Below are 15,627 nucleotides of genomic sequence, written 5' to 3'. Positions count from 1 at the left end.
AAAGTACCTACAAAGTCTTTTAAATAATAGACTTCCTTCAGGGTCAGGCTGTAAGAAGAGGCTAGATATATTACCAACAAATGTTTAGCCTACCTAAGGAATGGCTAACTACCTTTGATTTCTAGGAGCAGTTCAGCTCCTCCATGACAGAATTGTTTATAAACCCTGTCCAGCCATCTTAAAAGTCATTTCCCACTCCATTACCCAGAGGAAATAAGCTCCTGCCAACTCAAGGTTGGCAAAGATGAGATAAAACAAAAGGGTGTTGTATTTTCTAGTCGTCTTGAGAAATGCTGCACTTAGTTTTTGAAAGAGAGCAAAAAGGTTGGTACTTTTAGAGGTAGATGTGGAGCACGATTGCATCACTACTGTGCTCCCCACTCCAGGGAGTATTTTATATTGCTATGTTAGACCTCTCCTAGTGGGCTGCTTGGGCGGAAACTTCTTTCACACTTGTTCTGCTCAGCTAAACGACCTGATGTCCAACGAGCCTGGGCTTACTTACTGAAGGACACTTTTTGCATTCGGATTTGACTCTCTCTGCTACTAGTGACACGGCAACGTAACTGGAGTCCAGCTTCTTGATAACACTGGCGACTTGCTTCTCAGCGATCAGTCCAGGGCCAGCTTGTACTGACTTCAGTTCCAGCCTCTGCCTGTGCATCCATACAGTGAAGACACCATTAGAGCTCAACGGTTAGAGCAGAAACGCAAAAATCACAGCAAGAGGAAACAAAAAACCCCTCCACAGACCAAAAATATAGAACACAGACTTACTGAAGTCTCATTTTAAAATGTTCAGAACATGGCAAGTCTATGGCTTTTTTAAAGTAACAGAAATATCTGATAGCAGCAGAATTACTGCTAGAGGTATGTGGCATAAAATACCTAAATAACAGACTTGCTAAAGTACGGATTTATAGCACCTGGTAAACAGCCTTCAGTAACCATATACATTCTCAAATGTTTCATATATTTGTTCATAAGAAGATCTGGAAAGTGAGATTTTTGGAATGTACATTTTTTTAATATCATAATACTAAGGAGATGCCTGAATCATTTATCTTGTATGAGTATCTCCAAACTTTCAGTTTTGGAGTCTGGAGTCTAACACAGATCTAGGTTTCACTGTTGTTTCCTTTCTATGCAGCAGATTTTGTTTTCCATACTTCCGAACTTTCAGATACTAGAAATGGAGACCCATTTGAAGTATTTCTTAAGAAATGAGAGGACATAGAAATGGAACACCTACAGAAGTAATGTGCTGCTTAAAATGTTTTGGCCAATTCCAGCTGTTTCCATTTAATTTGTTATGAACGTCATTATTTATTATTTGCAGTATGGTACAGCCCTTAATCAAAGTTGGACTAGGTACCATACGGATACAAAAGAGACCTAAATCCTTACCTTTAGAGTTTAGAGCCTAAGATGTTGATGCTATAAGACATACACATATAACCTGTCTTGAACCACTAGTCCTGCTACTATCAATGACAGTCAAATTGCCCAACTTACTTTGAAACTATTTTGGCACCTGTTTTTCGTCGGGAATTCAGAAGCAAAACATAATTTTCCTCTGCCTTAATGGATTTAATGAAACCATCTTCCAGCACATAAATTGTGGCAGATGTGGCTTTTGTACTGGCATCTAAAATCTGGAAATAATTAAAAAATAAACCAGAAAAAGGGCTGATCAATAAATAACAGAATAGGAAAAGAGCTTACAGTTCCACATCAGGGCAAAACTCATAATGAAATAGAGCCAAATGACAACGATGCATGTGGCTTGACAACATCTCAAGCTAAGCCTACAAACCAGGATCTTCCAGGTTCTCAAGAATTCCTTCTGCAACAAGAAGTCACTGACTTCTGCACCATGTGTTTCAAATTCAATACATACCAGAAAAAAAAGAGGAGGGAGGATGGGACAAAATTATGAGCAGGCTGTAACTGAGAAAATGCCCAGTACTACACTTAGTTAAAAACACACTTTCAATAAGATGAGAAGCTTTTCCAGGGAAATGCTTGTAAATAAGATTGTCATGTTCACACCTGGGAAGCAAAGCCAGCCACCTTGCTTGATCTGTTTGTAAACAAGATGGAAGTCTTTGTGGCAAGCGTGAAAATCGGGAACTCAGTCATAGTGTTAAGGTGGTTAATTAACAGAGCGTGTGCTACCTTTGTACTTCTCTGAGCTGAGAAAGGTCCGTTTCTGATGCAGAGAATCCCAGTGCCTTCAGCACGTGTCCAGGCTGCACTCGGCAGTAACCACTTAGAAGAGCATTTACTAGCAGTGAGGGAGCACTGAGGGCTTCAGTTACCTCTACAGCACATCTCCTACGTTACACCTCTGCATTAGGGAAGCCTGTGACCTTTCAGGCAAGCCTGACAGGGCTCCGTCCAGGAGTCAGCATGTTGCCCAGCATTTATTGTGTACACTAAATGCTGTGACTTAGCAGCTGGGGAAAAGGTTACAATTGTTACTATGACTGTGATTGTATATAGTGTTTTCCTCCAAAGAAAAAGAAGCCTCACATTGATTAAAAATTCAGTACAGCCAGGACAAAAGTGCTGTAAATTTGCATAGAAACTAAAATGTATTATGGATGAGATTCAAAAATTATGAGAACTGGTGTGCTGCACTTAATGTCAGCTGAGCCAAGGTGGTTTGCACAAGAGGAGAATTCATTCCCTGTTCTCCCCACGGGTACTACATATGAAATTTCTGCTAGTAATACTACAAAATGTACATGTAGAATTTGCTTTCTGTAATGCAAGAAAGGACTTTTGAGAAAATGAGTAATAGCTATTAAGGATATATTTTTAAATAGGCAGAACAGATTTTATTTCGTTAAAGAAATCATACCTGGTTATGGCTGGTAAATCCTTGTTTTTCTATTTCACAGGAGTCCAGGGCTTTTGTTTTAGTCACTTGATCTTGCCGCACATGGTAAGTAGTATTGCATTTGCCAGATATGTCCACCTTGGAAAAAAGAGTTAGATTAGGACAATTGCTTGTATTTATCTTTGTGACCCTCAACACCTTCCAAAGATGAACCATATTCTCCACTGCTGGAATCTTTTACATGAGATGCTGCAGTGTTTGGGTTTATTTACCAGTTTTGAAGGTATCAGTGTTTCTAACTACCTGCTTTGGATAGGTGGGGGTACTTTCCATTAGCTGGCTATGAAGGAAAGTAACAGTGTTTGTTTAAACAAAAAAAGTTAGGAAACACCCGGCAGTTGGCACTATACTTATGAACTGTAGTTAAACTCCAGCTTTGTTTATGCAGACAGGTGTAAAAATTTAACAATGTAACACAGGTTAAATGGATGCAGCTAAATCATTGCTAACTTTCTGTGGATACTCTGATTTAAAATGGCCTAATCCATTGAATTGAGTTTAGGAATCAACCTATTTTAAACATCAGTATAATCTCTCTTATAGTGGCCTGGTTTAAGTTGGTATATTACCAAATTCTGCTAAATTGCTAAGAGCATTTTAAATCAAATGGATTTCACCAACTCTTTACATTAATTGCAGCAACTTGGCTTGTGTCCCCAAATATTCAGAAGGCTGTCTTTACGTTCCCCACGTCAAATGCGATCAAAGGGCTGATTTCTGCCACACTTCATTCTTTCTGAAGTCAGCAGGAGCCACAGGTCTACCTTTCAGGGCAGACCAGGCTCTGCCTGTTTCTCTGATGATGATTATCTTGCCAGTAGAGCACCATACCTCATGGGCAGCACCAGAGTGCAGCTGTAGCTGGAAAAGGCTAGCCAGACCTCTCTTAATGTTCTGAGTAAAACCAGGTTCATTTTGATACGAATAGAAGTTTTTGACCTGTAGGAATAAAAACCACATATATAATAAATCTGGTTAAGTGAGAAAGGACTAGTGAGGATCCCCTCTAGAAAAACTCCCTTTATTTTTTCCTGATTGGGAAGCTGAATTTGGATCTGTTGTCCTTATTTAAGCAAACTTCAGAACCTGCAGGACCTGCTAATAACATCACAAACATGTTTCAGGCTTTAGCTGTACCTAAATACTGTTTCAGTGCAGTGAGCATCTTTCCTGCCTGTTAGTTAGAGAGAATTTAGAAGGGAAATGGGAAACTACATAATTCACAAGTCACTCATTTTTCTGCATAATCCTCAGAGAATCCCTCCCCACACGCACATAATATCTGTTGCACTTTACTCACAGATTATAAAAGCCCAGAATGAATCATAGATAAATCACAGTTAGAATGACTTAAATGACGTGTCAAACACATCACAACCTTTGCACTTCATGGGTCAACTGTGGTGCTTGAGCCTCTCCTCTGGTAACAAGACTTTGCACCTCCACTTTGCATTCAAGGTGCTTTAAAAGTGCACTTTTTTCAGGAACTGTAGGTACAATCAGCGTGTTATCTTGGGGCAACCCTGGAAAGTGAAATCACTGTGCCAGGGATGAAAGTATCACACCACAGAGAAATCATAAAAGGAGTGTACAGACCCTATTACCCGAGAAAAAGCTCAAGTTTTTAATACTACATCTCAATCTTAGCCTGTGAACTGCTTAATGTACTGGGAGCAGATGTATTTTGACTGTGTTCTTCTGATACCTCTGTCCTCATTTAGGGATGTGTACAGTTGGGAGCCAGTGCTGTCCTGTTTCTTTTTATGTTGTGTAAAACTGATGACAAGGCTGAGTCTGAAAGTTACTGAGCAGTCCTGATAGCAGCTGCAATTCAGCAGGCCGAGCTGGCAGCCAGGGTATGTGCTCAGTGCCTATTTACAGCAGGAGGTAAAGATCCTGCTGGGATAGGGTGTCAGAGCCCTCACTCTGCTCTGAAGAAGAGGAAAGGGAGTGTGACCTTCAACCTTCCTCCTTTCTCACTGCCCCTCTGCCCACGTCCCACCTGCCCACTTGCTCGGGCTGTGGAGGGGAGAGCGAGGCTCTTGGCCTAATGCTCCCGGCCACAAGCAACGAGAGGGTGAAGAAGCGTGGAGAGGAGGCAGGAGCAGCCATGGCTCAAGCCTTGCCACTCCCTGGCCAGAGCAGTAGGCTGAACACAAGCGGACAAGCGAGCAGCTCCTCAGGGAAAAAGAGGGGGAGACGGATTTACTTGATTCCCTTCCTAAGCAAGACTGGGACCCTGAGAGCTACAATTGGACATGGGTGCTCCTGCAGTGGGACAGTGCTTTGTTGCTCTCTCAGGGCAAGCTATAAAACCCAGGCACACACCGAGACACATCTGCTCATTATCCTTTCTCTTCTGATTTTTGGAGACAGTTCCCAGTAACGGAACAACATGAAAGGCTCTTTCAGTATCAAGCTCATTAACTTGGGACCACTGAAACTGCAGGTGACACTGAAGTAAATCAGCAAGCCAGAGAGGTGGGAAAAGCAGTCAAGCTAAAGTATTTGCTAAGGGTTTAAAGTGATTAACACTGCTCCTCACAGACTTCGTATAACCTCCCTCATGACAAACTCTATCTCCTTTTCTGCCTTCAGACCTTGGATAAAATCCTGGCCTCACTGAAGTCAGCAGCAGAAATCTTACACAGTAATTGTGCATATATCTACATCTACTCAGGAGGACTACAAGGATGTGGTGAGCTTATGCAGGGAGAAAATTAGAAGGGCCAAAGCCCAACTAGATCTTAATCTGGCTACTGTCATAAAAGACAATAAAAATGTTTCTGTAAATACATTAGCAACAAAAGGAGGGCTAAGGAGAATCTCCATCCTTTATTGGATGCAGGGGACAACATAGCAACAAAGGCTGAGAAAAAGGCTGAGGTACTCAATGCCTTCTTTGCCTCGGTCTTTAGTAGTCAGACCAGTTGTTCTCAGGGTACCCAGCCCCCTGAGCTGAAGACAGGGACAGGGAGCAGGATGAAGCCCCCATAATCCAAGGGGAAATGGTTAGTGACCTGCTATACCACATAGACGTGCACAAGTCTATGGGGCTGGACGGGATCCACCCAAGGGTACTGAGGGAGCTGGAGGAAGTGCTCGCCAAGCCACTTCCCATCATCTATCAGCAGTCCTGGCTAACCAGGGAGGTCCCAGTTGACTGGAGGTTAGCAAATGTGATGCCCATCTACAAGAAGGGCCAGAAGGAGGATCCGGGGAACTACAGGCCTGTCAGCCTGACTTCAGTGCCGAGGAAGGTCATGGAGCAGAACATCCTGAGTGCCATCACGCGGCATGTACAGGACAACCAGGGCATCAGGTCCCATCAGCACAGGTTTATGAAAGGCAGGTCCTGCTTGACTAACCTGATCTCCTTCTATGACAAGGTGACACGCTTAGTGGATGAGGGAAATTGGATGTTGTCTACCTGGACTTTAGTAAAGCCTTTGACACCGTTTCCCACAGCATTCTCCTGGAGAAACTGGCTGCTCATGGCTTGGATGGGCATATGCTTCGCTGGGTAAAAAACTGTCTGGATGGCCGGGCCCAAAGAGTTGTGGTGAGTGGAGTTAAATCCAGTTGGCAGCCGGTCACAAGTGGTGTTCCCCAGGGCTCAGTGTTGGGGCCAGTCCTGTTTAATGTCTTTATCAATGATCTGGATGAGGGGATCGAGTGCACTCTCGATAAATTTGCAGATGACACCAAGCCGGGTGGGACTCTTGACCTGCTGGAGGGTAGGAAGGCCCTACAGAGGGGCCTGGGCAGGCTGGATCGATGGGCTGAGGCCAACTGTATGAGGTTCAACAAGGCCAAGTGTCGGGTCCTGCACTTGGGTCACAACAACCCCATGCAGCGCTACAGGCTTGGGGAAGAGTGGCTGGAGAGCTGCCCAGTGGAAAAGGACCTGGGGGTGCTGGTTGGCAGCCGGCTGAATATGAGCCAGCAGTGTGCTCAGGTGGCCAAGAAGGCCAAGAGCATCCTGGCTTGTATCAGAAATAGTGTGGCCAGCAGAACTAGGGAAACGATCATCCTCCTATACTCGGCACTGGTGAGACCACACCTTGAATACTGTGTTCAGTTTTGGGCCCCTCGCTACAAGAAGGACATCGAGGGGCTGGAGCGTGTCCAAAGAACGGCAACGAAGCTGGTGGTGGGTCTAGAGCACGAGTCTTATGAGGAGCGGCTGAGGGAGCTGGGGCTGTTTAGCCTGGAGAGAAGGAGGTTCACAGGAGACCTTATTGCTCTCTACAACTACCTGAAAGGAGGTTGTAGCGAGGTGGGGGTCGGTCTCTTCTCCCAAGTAACAAGCCATAGGACAAGAGGAAATGGCCTCAAGTTGCTCCAGGGGAGGTTTAGATTGGATATTAGGAAAAATTTCTTCACCGAAAGGGTAGTCAGGCACTGGAACAGGCTGCCCAGGGAAGTGGTTGAGTCCCCATCCCTGGTGGTATTTAAAAGACGGGTAGGTGTGGTGCTTAGGGACATGGTTTAGTGGTGGACTTGGCAGTGCTAGATTAACGGTTGGACTTGATGATCTTAGATTCTATGATTCTATAAACGATGCTATGATTCTATGATACATATGTACCCATATATTTGTGGCCAATCTGCCGTTTAGTTCCATACTGTATGGTGTTCTCAGCGCACAAGAGGCTTGGGCTGGGAGGGCCCCTTGTACAGGTAAATTACAGTCTGTTCTAAATTATTGTGTTTCATATAGAAAGATAGAACACGATGGCATATTAATAACACTGAGAGGATAGTGAATTGGTAAATTCTCCATGCCTGTAAGAAAAGATTTGTCTCAGGTTTCCTCAGGGATTGAATTTAAAAGACAGGGTCTTACTTTTCCACGGACTAGCTCAAGAACTATGGGCCTCTGTAAAGCTTCCAGATATTCTTTCCCGATGATCTTCTCTGTGCTTTTTCCTTTGAAGATGTTTTTAGCAGCTGGACGTTCATTCACATTTTCAACTTGAACATCTCTTATCTAGCAAAGTAAAAGCAGAGAAAATTCATGTAGAGAGAAGTCTAGCATTGGCCTGGGGTAGGCTGGATAGACTAAATCACCTAATACATCGTTTTTATTTCTTAATTTTTGGTTCTGATCATTAGTCTTCCATGATTACTATGTCTATGTTTTCAAAAGAAACCAGCACTCACCACTGGGGAAATATGTGGCAGAAAAACTCACCATAAAGCTAAGTACCAAACCCAGTTTGTATTTAGCAAATGTCATGATTTGCAGCTAGAACCGTGGACTTCAGACAACATACTGCCCCTCAGGTATGTGCTTGCACACCAGTTGTTTGAAGCTATAGAAGCTGTATGAAGCAATTTCAAAATATAGGAGGCATTCTGAAGTTCTGGCTTATGATGTTAGATATATTCTTGTGAAGTCTTATTCTATAGGAATCCGCTTATCGAAGAAGCTGGTTTTAGTTGATGAGACTAGAGAAGAATAAAAGACTTAGCACATCTTCTGAAAATGAGTTCTTCAAGATTATATTAGCAGTTAGATAAATGCAGAAAAGATTGGACATGTTTTAAATTGTCTGATGGCATTAATTACCGTAATTTTGATCAACTGGTCATCATCATTGTCAGGATTTCTCCATAAGAGGTTGACATCCACACCAGAAGAAATCCGGTAGCCTGCACTTTTCTGCAGTGACGCTTTCACCCGATCAACATACACTTCAGCTGAGTAAGCAAATTTATATAGCTTGTCATTATTTAAGCTTGGTCCAGTAGTGTGCCCTGTTTGGAAAGCAAAAACAAACAGTGTTTTAGAATTGACTAACTGACATAATCTGTCATTTTCTCTAAAAAACACCTTTAGAAAAATTAAAAATGTAACTGCCAACAAAAGATTTATGGGACTGATCCTGCTACTCTTGATTACAGAGGCTGTCCCATTGGAGCAGATGGGTTTTTTTGTGATTTAGTTGACACTAATCTCATATATTTAAGATAAGAATGTCCACAAAATCCTTTCTTCTAGCTCTACACTGAAATAAATAAAAGAGAGTCCAATTCTTTACTTTGGATATGTTAGCATTAGAAATTAATCCAAAATTACTTGCAACTCAAATTACTGTAATTAATCATGCAATTTGTGTGTTTAACAATTTGAAATGTACTGACGTAATTTGTTGGAGCCAACAGAAATTGTTCTCTGCATCTCTTGCACGTTTATTGGGAATCTTTCTGTTGAGAGCTTTGCCCAGGGGTGACATGAATGTAATGAAGACATTGGGAAAATATTTTTTAGATTATATAATTAAGCCCTCATTCTTTAAACTAAATAATTGTCCCCGTAGCTGTGCATCTGCTGTTAATTGACCTATCTTAAGAGATATAAAAGCCAAATGCTAGCATAAATGCAACTTGCATACCCAATTTATGGTGCCATTTCCATCAGCATTAACAATAACTCAGATAGACTGTTCCCTAGGGATTCAATTGCATTCTTGTTAGTGTAAATGAAATCTGTAGTATACAAATGACTTTTATTTTTCCTTTATAAAACTACTTACTGCCACATCCCTTCCTATCTTCTTTTTCTCTTCTGTCGTGCACAGCCATGTGGGGAATGTGTAGCACTAGTGTCACAACTCTCTACCCAGCCTCAGGCACAGAAATTAAGACCAAGCCCCTAAAATCTGTGGCTAAGGAAAATCAGTTTCTTCAAATACCCTTTAAATATTTTGTCATGAAGGGTATACATAATATCCCTTTTCACTGCTTTCAGGGCCTTCCCTCTCTGGTGCGGATGGCTACAAAGGTCCCTTCCACACAAGAAAAACTGATGAAGTCAGTTTGTAGAGGGAAGGGAAGGGAGGAGAAGCTGGCTGTACACAAAGTGCTGTTACATCTGCAAAGTAAATACACATACAGTGACCTTAAGTGCTATCTGTAAGCAGCACAGCACTAGCCTCTTGGACCTGAATGCTGCACCACTGAATTCATTGGGAATTTCTTCATGGAGTTCAGGAGGTGCAGAGCAGAAACAAAAAACTTCACAACAGAGTTAATCTAAGAAAAGCAAAGTGCTGTCCTCAGGGAGATGCATCTCAGTCTTATGACAAATGCGGGGGGGCACGGGGAAGAAGAAAAATCTATCAAAACATCTCAGACAAATTCTTAAGCACGCTATAATGTAATCAGCGTGTTCAAAGTCCCTTGCAGAGAATCAACAGGCTATCTTGATCTATGTCATGTCCCTCAGTGTTTTATTTGAGTCTGCTACATAAATTTCAAATCACTGCATTGGTAAAAAGGAAACGCAAAGTCTTTTCTTATTTCATTCTCAGATTTTAAATCCCAATTATGTAGGTGCACAGTGTAGTTCCAACATGGCTGTACGAATATATTCTGTAGTGCTCAGAGAGTCCAAAACCCCCTTTTTTAAGGTTTTGCTTGCTTCCTTCCCCTGTTCACTCAAATGTCGTAGCAGTAGGTTAAGGCCAGCTTCAAAGAGCCTTTCCCTGAGGAAAACAGCAACCCCACCAAGTTCCGTCTGCAAGTTGCATAAATTGGCAAACCTACACAGAACTAAGCTGACTTATGCTTTATGCCAGCTGCAGATGTGGTGCAGCAAGTTTGGTAATCCCAGGGGAGCAGCCTGTTTGCATGTGAGAGCTCAAAGCTGTGACTATTGATTTTTTTGCAGGGAGGCTGAAGCATTAATGTTGGCACGACGGGGCTCTTCTGGTTTTGCATGTCTTGTGTCTGCTTCAAAATGAAGTCACCAAGAGGCATACAACCCTTCCTTCAGGTTTACTGTGAATTTCCCAGCCAGTTCCCCAATTGCCCTCACTCCTATCAGCTTTCAAGCGACATTGCCCTTGAGAGCAGAGGGTGCTCTGTGCCTGCCCAGAGATGGCTGTGCCTTTCAGGGACACCCCTGCTTCCTTGCAGTACCTTGGAGCTGGTTGCTTCTGGGTTCAAAATGTCCTTCATTTGCAGCAGAAATGGCAGTGCTAATGATTTCGTATCAGCTGAGATTTTACAAATGCCACCCACTAGGTGCTTTCTAAACACAGAAGGTAACATAGTCTCATCTAAAGATGCAAGGTGGGGAAAAAACAAGAAAAATTATATCTGGGTGCTGAGAGACATGTGTCTCATTAGTTAAGGTGGATGTTTGTGGTTTTGCTCCCTCTCTCTTTTCAGTTAAAAGCACCTTTCACCTGTCCTCTTCCTTTTCCCACAGCTCAACCCACAGATTTTTTTTTTCCTTTTGCAAGAGTTCCTTCCCTCTTCCTCCCTTTTAGCATTTGTTTGTCCCCACATACAAAAGAGCTGTTCCCCCCCACATACAAAAGAGCTGAAGGAAACAGATGAGCAAATGACGCAGCAGCTTCTTGCAAGTGTCATGGAAGAGATGAATAATTGCAAAGTATGTCTGGGAGCTAGAAGAATACTGGGTTCCAAAAGCTTTCACCATTTCATACATGGAAAACACTGCAGGAGCCAGGGCAGAAGACGCCTTTAGTTGCAAGACTGGTGTCACTGATGGAAAAGGGTAAGCCAGTGGTGGATCAAGATAAGTGAAGCGGCAGGGATGAGGCAGTATTGAAGGCAGTCCCAAGGAGTTAGCACTTACCTCGGTGGAAACAGGGAAGCCAAGAGAGACAATTGGATAGCGCGGTCAGTTTGAGAGGCAAGGGGGATATTGGTGGCTGAGGGACACAGTGTCACTGCCCAGAACCAGTATTCAAAACAGCATAACTAAATTTTCAAGCCATCTTTCACGAAGAAAACGCCAGTACTATTTAAAAAGGAATATTCCTACACCTTTCTGTTAGAAACTTTACTTAACCACCCCTCCCCCTGCCTTTAGAAGCTCTTTCCTTTGTATTCGGCGCAGCACTGGGATCCTTGCTGCCCGTATAGCCGTTGCCATTTCAGCTGATGGCAAATGTCCCACTGACTGAGAAGGGGGGAGAGATGGACATAAAGACTGCAATCGGCCATGCTCTCTTGGGGTCAGAAGTGCCTGCTTTCAAGGTGGAGTGCATAACACATAGTTTGACTAGTAATGTTAAGTGTCTGTCATTAAGGGTAACATGCCAAGTCTATAATTAAATCATGATACTGTATAATACAGAAGGTTACACTGCATGAGTAGAGACAGCTGTCAAGTCCTGTGCCTTTTATTAATACATATGGCATGCACAGCATGTGCGCCTCTAACTACTTGCTGGCTCTACCTTCATAAATTATATTTGCCACTGTTTCTGATACTGGATAGCTTTAAAAAGCAAAACCTATCCGCTTCTTTGAAAACATTTTTCAAGTGGAACTGCAGTAGGAAACTTTCACGTGTGCTGATCTAGCTGGCTTAAAAGAAAAGAATATTCCTTCAATATTTCCAAAAGGCAGCATGGCCTGGTGGAAAGGTAAAACTCTCATCCTAATCCCAGCTCTGTCACTGAGGCACTAAGTGGCCTTTGGGCCAGTAATTTAGATCTCAATCTCTCTGCATAAGAGCGAGATGAGACCTGGCAGTGCTGAAGGGAGGACTAATTAATGAGAAAATGCTTGCTCAGCACCCAGGGGATGTAAAGTGACAAGCAAATATTACTTCACATCAAGAAGGAGCTTTGCTTAATTGATATTAAGGAGAAGCTGGGAAGAGCAGACATCAGAAATGTGGCACGTCGGTATCTAGCCCTAAACGTTACTTGGCAGTCTTGTGAAATACACTCATGGGTAGAGGAACTGCCTGCAAACTGCTCTGCTTTATAACTCCTGTTGTAAGGGGGTATGGAGGTAGGGAGGAAGGCTGCTGCTCTGTGCTTATGCATATACAGTGTCCTGGATCCCCTGCAGGGAGCAGGAGGAGGCATCCATGAGAGCACCTCTACAGCCTTTTTAACAGTTTACCCTAGCATGGCGTGCCCTGCCCCGCCCGGCTCCTCGTCATGATGAGGACATCCTCATTAAACTAAAAACTAGGTGTTGGCTCATGTTTTGAGGTTGCTGCTCCTCTAAATTTAATGTCAAGTTGTACGTGAAGGGCCACTACTAAAGACACATTTCCTTGCTTCATACACTGGCACTGCTGAAGCAGGCAGTCTCCAGATTTCATACCCTTGACCTTTGTCAGGACACCTGAGTAAAGCCCTGCTCCCAGGGCTTGTGCAGACATCCAGGTTTTCATGACTTATTGCAGAGCAAGCTCCTCATGAAATTAACGGGATGCTTGGTACTGACTTCAGTGGTAGCTGAGTCAACTGCTCAGAAGCTGGAACCTGGAGAGCCCCGAGCACTTCCTGGCTCTGCTCCACCAGAGCACTTCTGCGTGTTTAGCTTCTGAGCGTGTGAATAGTACCTCTCAAGTCTGTGCCCCCACAGCATGTCCTGACTAAGCAAGGTCAAGATCCCCGGTCTCCTGGCTCACACCGCTGGCCCTGTGCACCTGAAAACATTGTCTCCTCCATCCCCTCTGCTGACATGCATGCAACAAGCAGTTGAGCTTCGTAATTACTAAATGCATTTTGCATTACTCAAGGACGGATGAGTAAAGATGGTCATTTTTGATGCAAAACAGATCTGCATACACGCACTGGTTATGCCTTTGCTGAGCCACAAGCTGAACCAAGCCCGGTACAGACCTACCTTTAACAGAGGCCGAGTAGGTGGAAATGATGCAAAGGAACAGCACGGTGAGAAGAATCATGCTGGACTCCCCCGAGCTCCTGACTGCAGCATGAAGGGTGAGAGCCTCCAAGAAGTGAGCTGCTGAGAGTGGAGGGGCACTTGCGGAGGGAGCTGCCGGGTCGGCCACACTGTTTATCTAGATGTAGTAAAGGTCAGATTCCAAATTCCACACTCAGGTACTAAGTTCATCAAAGGACTTCCAGTTAATTATTAAGAACTAAGGTAACTGGTGGTTTCTACCCCACTCTATCGATTGCCTCAGCTTTCATTTCTGAATACTGAGCCCACACAGCCGCGTTTCTGAGCGGGTGAGCCCACCTCCAGCCCCAGCAGAACCAGGAGTTCCTGCCAGTCCTCCTCTGTCTGAACGAAAGGGCAGATCCTGACCACTGCCTCCACTGTCTTGTATCAACTCCGTGAGCAACCCCAGAGGCAGATGCTTCTTAATGGTCTTCCTGGAAGCAGAGGTACATGGGATTTATCAGTGCCATCCCAAAAAGTGATGCTACTTTGTTACGGAGACTCAGATGCAATGTCAGTTCCTGCTATATTGTATTGTACCTTGCCAAATAAATTCTCTTTCTTTCAGCAGCCCCAGCCCATGTATCACATCATTGCAGTGGCAGAGGTTAGAGACTGAAAAGATGAGATAAATCAGCCATTCCGTCCCACCTCAGTGAAGAGTACCTGCTTTAACAAGACTGCGAGCCACAAACACCCTGGCCGAACCAATGCCGCCACAGGCTGTGTTTACCTGCTCCCAACAGGCCATTTCTGCCACCAGCTCCTCTGTATTAGTAAGGGATTGTAAGGTGAGAACAGCCTTTGCCTCGGGTGGTACAAATGCCTCCTTCGTTGCCTTGTAGTAAAAGAGAAGCCGAGCGCTGTGGATGTCAAACATCGCCCAGCAGTGGGAAACAACAGGTCCACGCCAACACCCCACGCTCACGCTCATCTCCCTGCACCTTGTGGAAGTCCCCCTGGAGCTCTTCGTGTGTTGTGTGCATGTGTGAGTGTGTGCACGTGGGAGGGAAGAGATCAGTAGGAAACCCTGGGGACTGCTACTTCTTCTCCCCCGTTTGTTGTTATTTATGCTGCTTCCCCAGTGCAGGCTGTGACATGCTCCTGAATTCAAGGGACGGAGGCAGAGGACTCCAGCTGATCCTTTTGCTGCGTTTGGTAAACAAGGACCTCGCCAGGCTTTCTGTGCTTTTTTGAAAAAAATAAGGACACTCTCTGTGTTCAAAACCAACTCTGGCTAGAGATAGACCAGAGGTATGGATCCTGCTTTGGAAATGCAACCTTCACACTTCACTCACGGGGAGGAGTTGATGCTGGTCTGAAATCTGGAGAAGAGCAATTGTCCTCTTCTTATGCTCTTGGGACACAGGAAATGCATTTCTTCCTTGAAATAAAATTATTTTTAAAAAGGCCTGTCTTAGACACTAGAATATCAGAGGCCAGATCCCCTGCTGAGTTAGATCAGTGTATCTCTTTGGACACCAGTATAGTAGTGCCAATTATAGAACTAAGGATGTAGCCATCATGTAGAGAAATAGTGTATGAATATTTCCATGTGCATATACATATATACACCTATATACATACCTATAACATATACTTGGTATACTCTTCAAACGTCTTAAAAACGGGAGGCCTGAGCCTCACCTCAGTTATGCCCAGAGTAAATCAGCAGTGATTTCCTTGAAGTCAAATTACACCAATGAAAGAAGCGTTGCGCCCACCAAAGTCCATTACATGCAGAGGTACATTTGGGATCAGCCCCTAATGTACGCTTCGTGCCATGCTGGCACATGTGCTAGGGTCAAAGTATTACTGTTGCTGCACATTTTCCAGAGTCCAAACTATAAGTCTCATATCTTTATACGACCTAATAAAACTAATGAGATTTCCTCACATCTTCTGAGGTCAACGAAATGCGTTTGTCTTCTCTTCACAAGTGACAGCGTGAAGATCTTGGTTTTCAACTCAAACTTCCAGCTATGCGCATCGAAGTACCCAAGTCCCTCTTTGCCCTTCAGCTGGTG

General features: G+C 43.9%; 1 protein-coding gene across 1 annotated transcript in view; it reads right to left on the bottom strand.

Annotated features, from left to right (window-relative positions):
* Positions 1 to 14,107, bottom strand: part of MTTP (microsomal triglyceride transfer protein) — a 32,190-nt gene extending 18,083 nt beyond the window's left edge. The window contains exons 1-7 of the mRNA XM_009474688.2: positions 13,538 to 14,107; positions 8,481 to 8,668; positions 7,755 to 7,898; positions 3,737 to 3,844; positions 2,867 to 2,983; positions 1,516 to 1,655; positions 506 to 656 (exon numbers count right to left, since the gene is read on the bottom strand). Coding sequence (XP_009472963.1) covers positions 506 to 656; positions 1,516 to 1,655; positions 2,867 to 2,983; positions 3,737 to 3,844; positions 7,755 to 7,898; positions 8,481 to 8,668; positions 13,538 to 13,598 — 909 coding nt within the window. The 5' untranslated portion in view covers positions 13,599 to 14,107. The remainder of the gene's footprint in view (positions 1 to 505; positions 657 to 1,515; positions 1,656 to 2,866; positions 2,984 to 3,736; positions 3,845 to 7,754; positions 7,899 to 8,480; positions 8,669 to 13,537) is intronic.
* Positions 14,108 to 15,627: the final 1,520 nt, after the last annotated feature.

This window comes from Nipponia nippon, unplaced genomic scaffold (genome assembly GCF_047370975.1).
Source record: "Nipponia nippon isolate SJK-2023a ecotype South Korea unplaced genomic scaffold, ASM4737097v1 scaffold_6, whole genome shotgun sequence".
Lineage (NCBI taxonomy): Eukaryota > Metazoa > Chordata > Aves > Pelecaniformes > Threskiornithidae > Nipponia > Nipponia nippon.
This window is presented reverse-complemented; position numbering and strand designations above follow the sequence as displayed.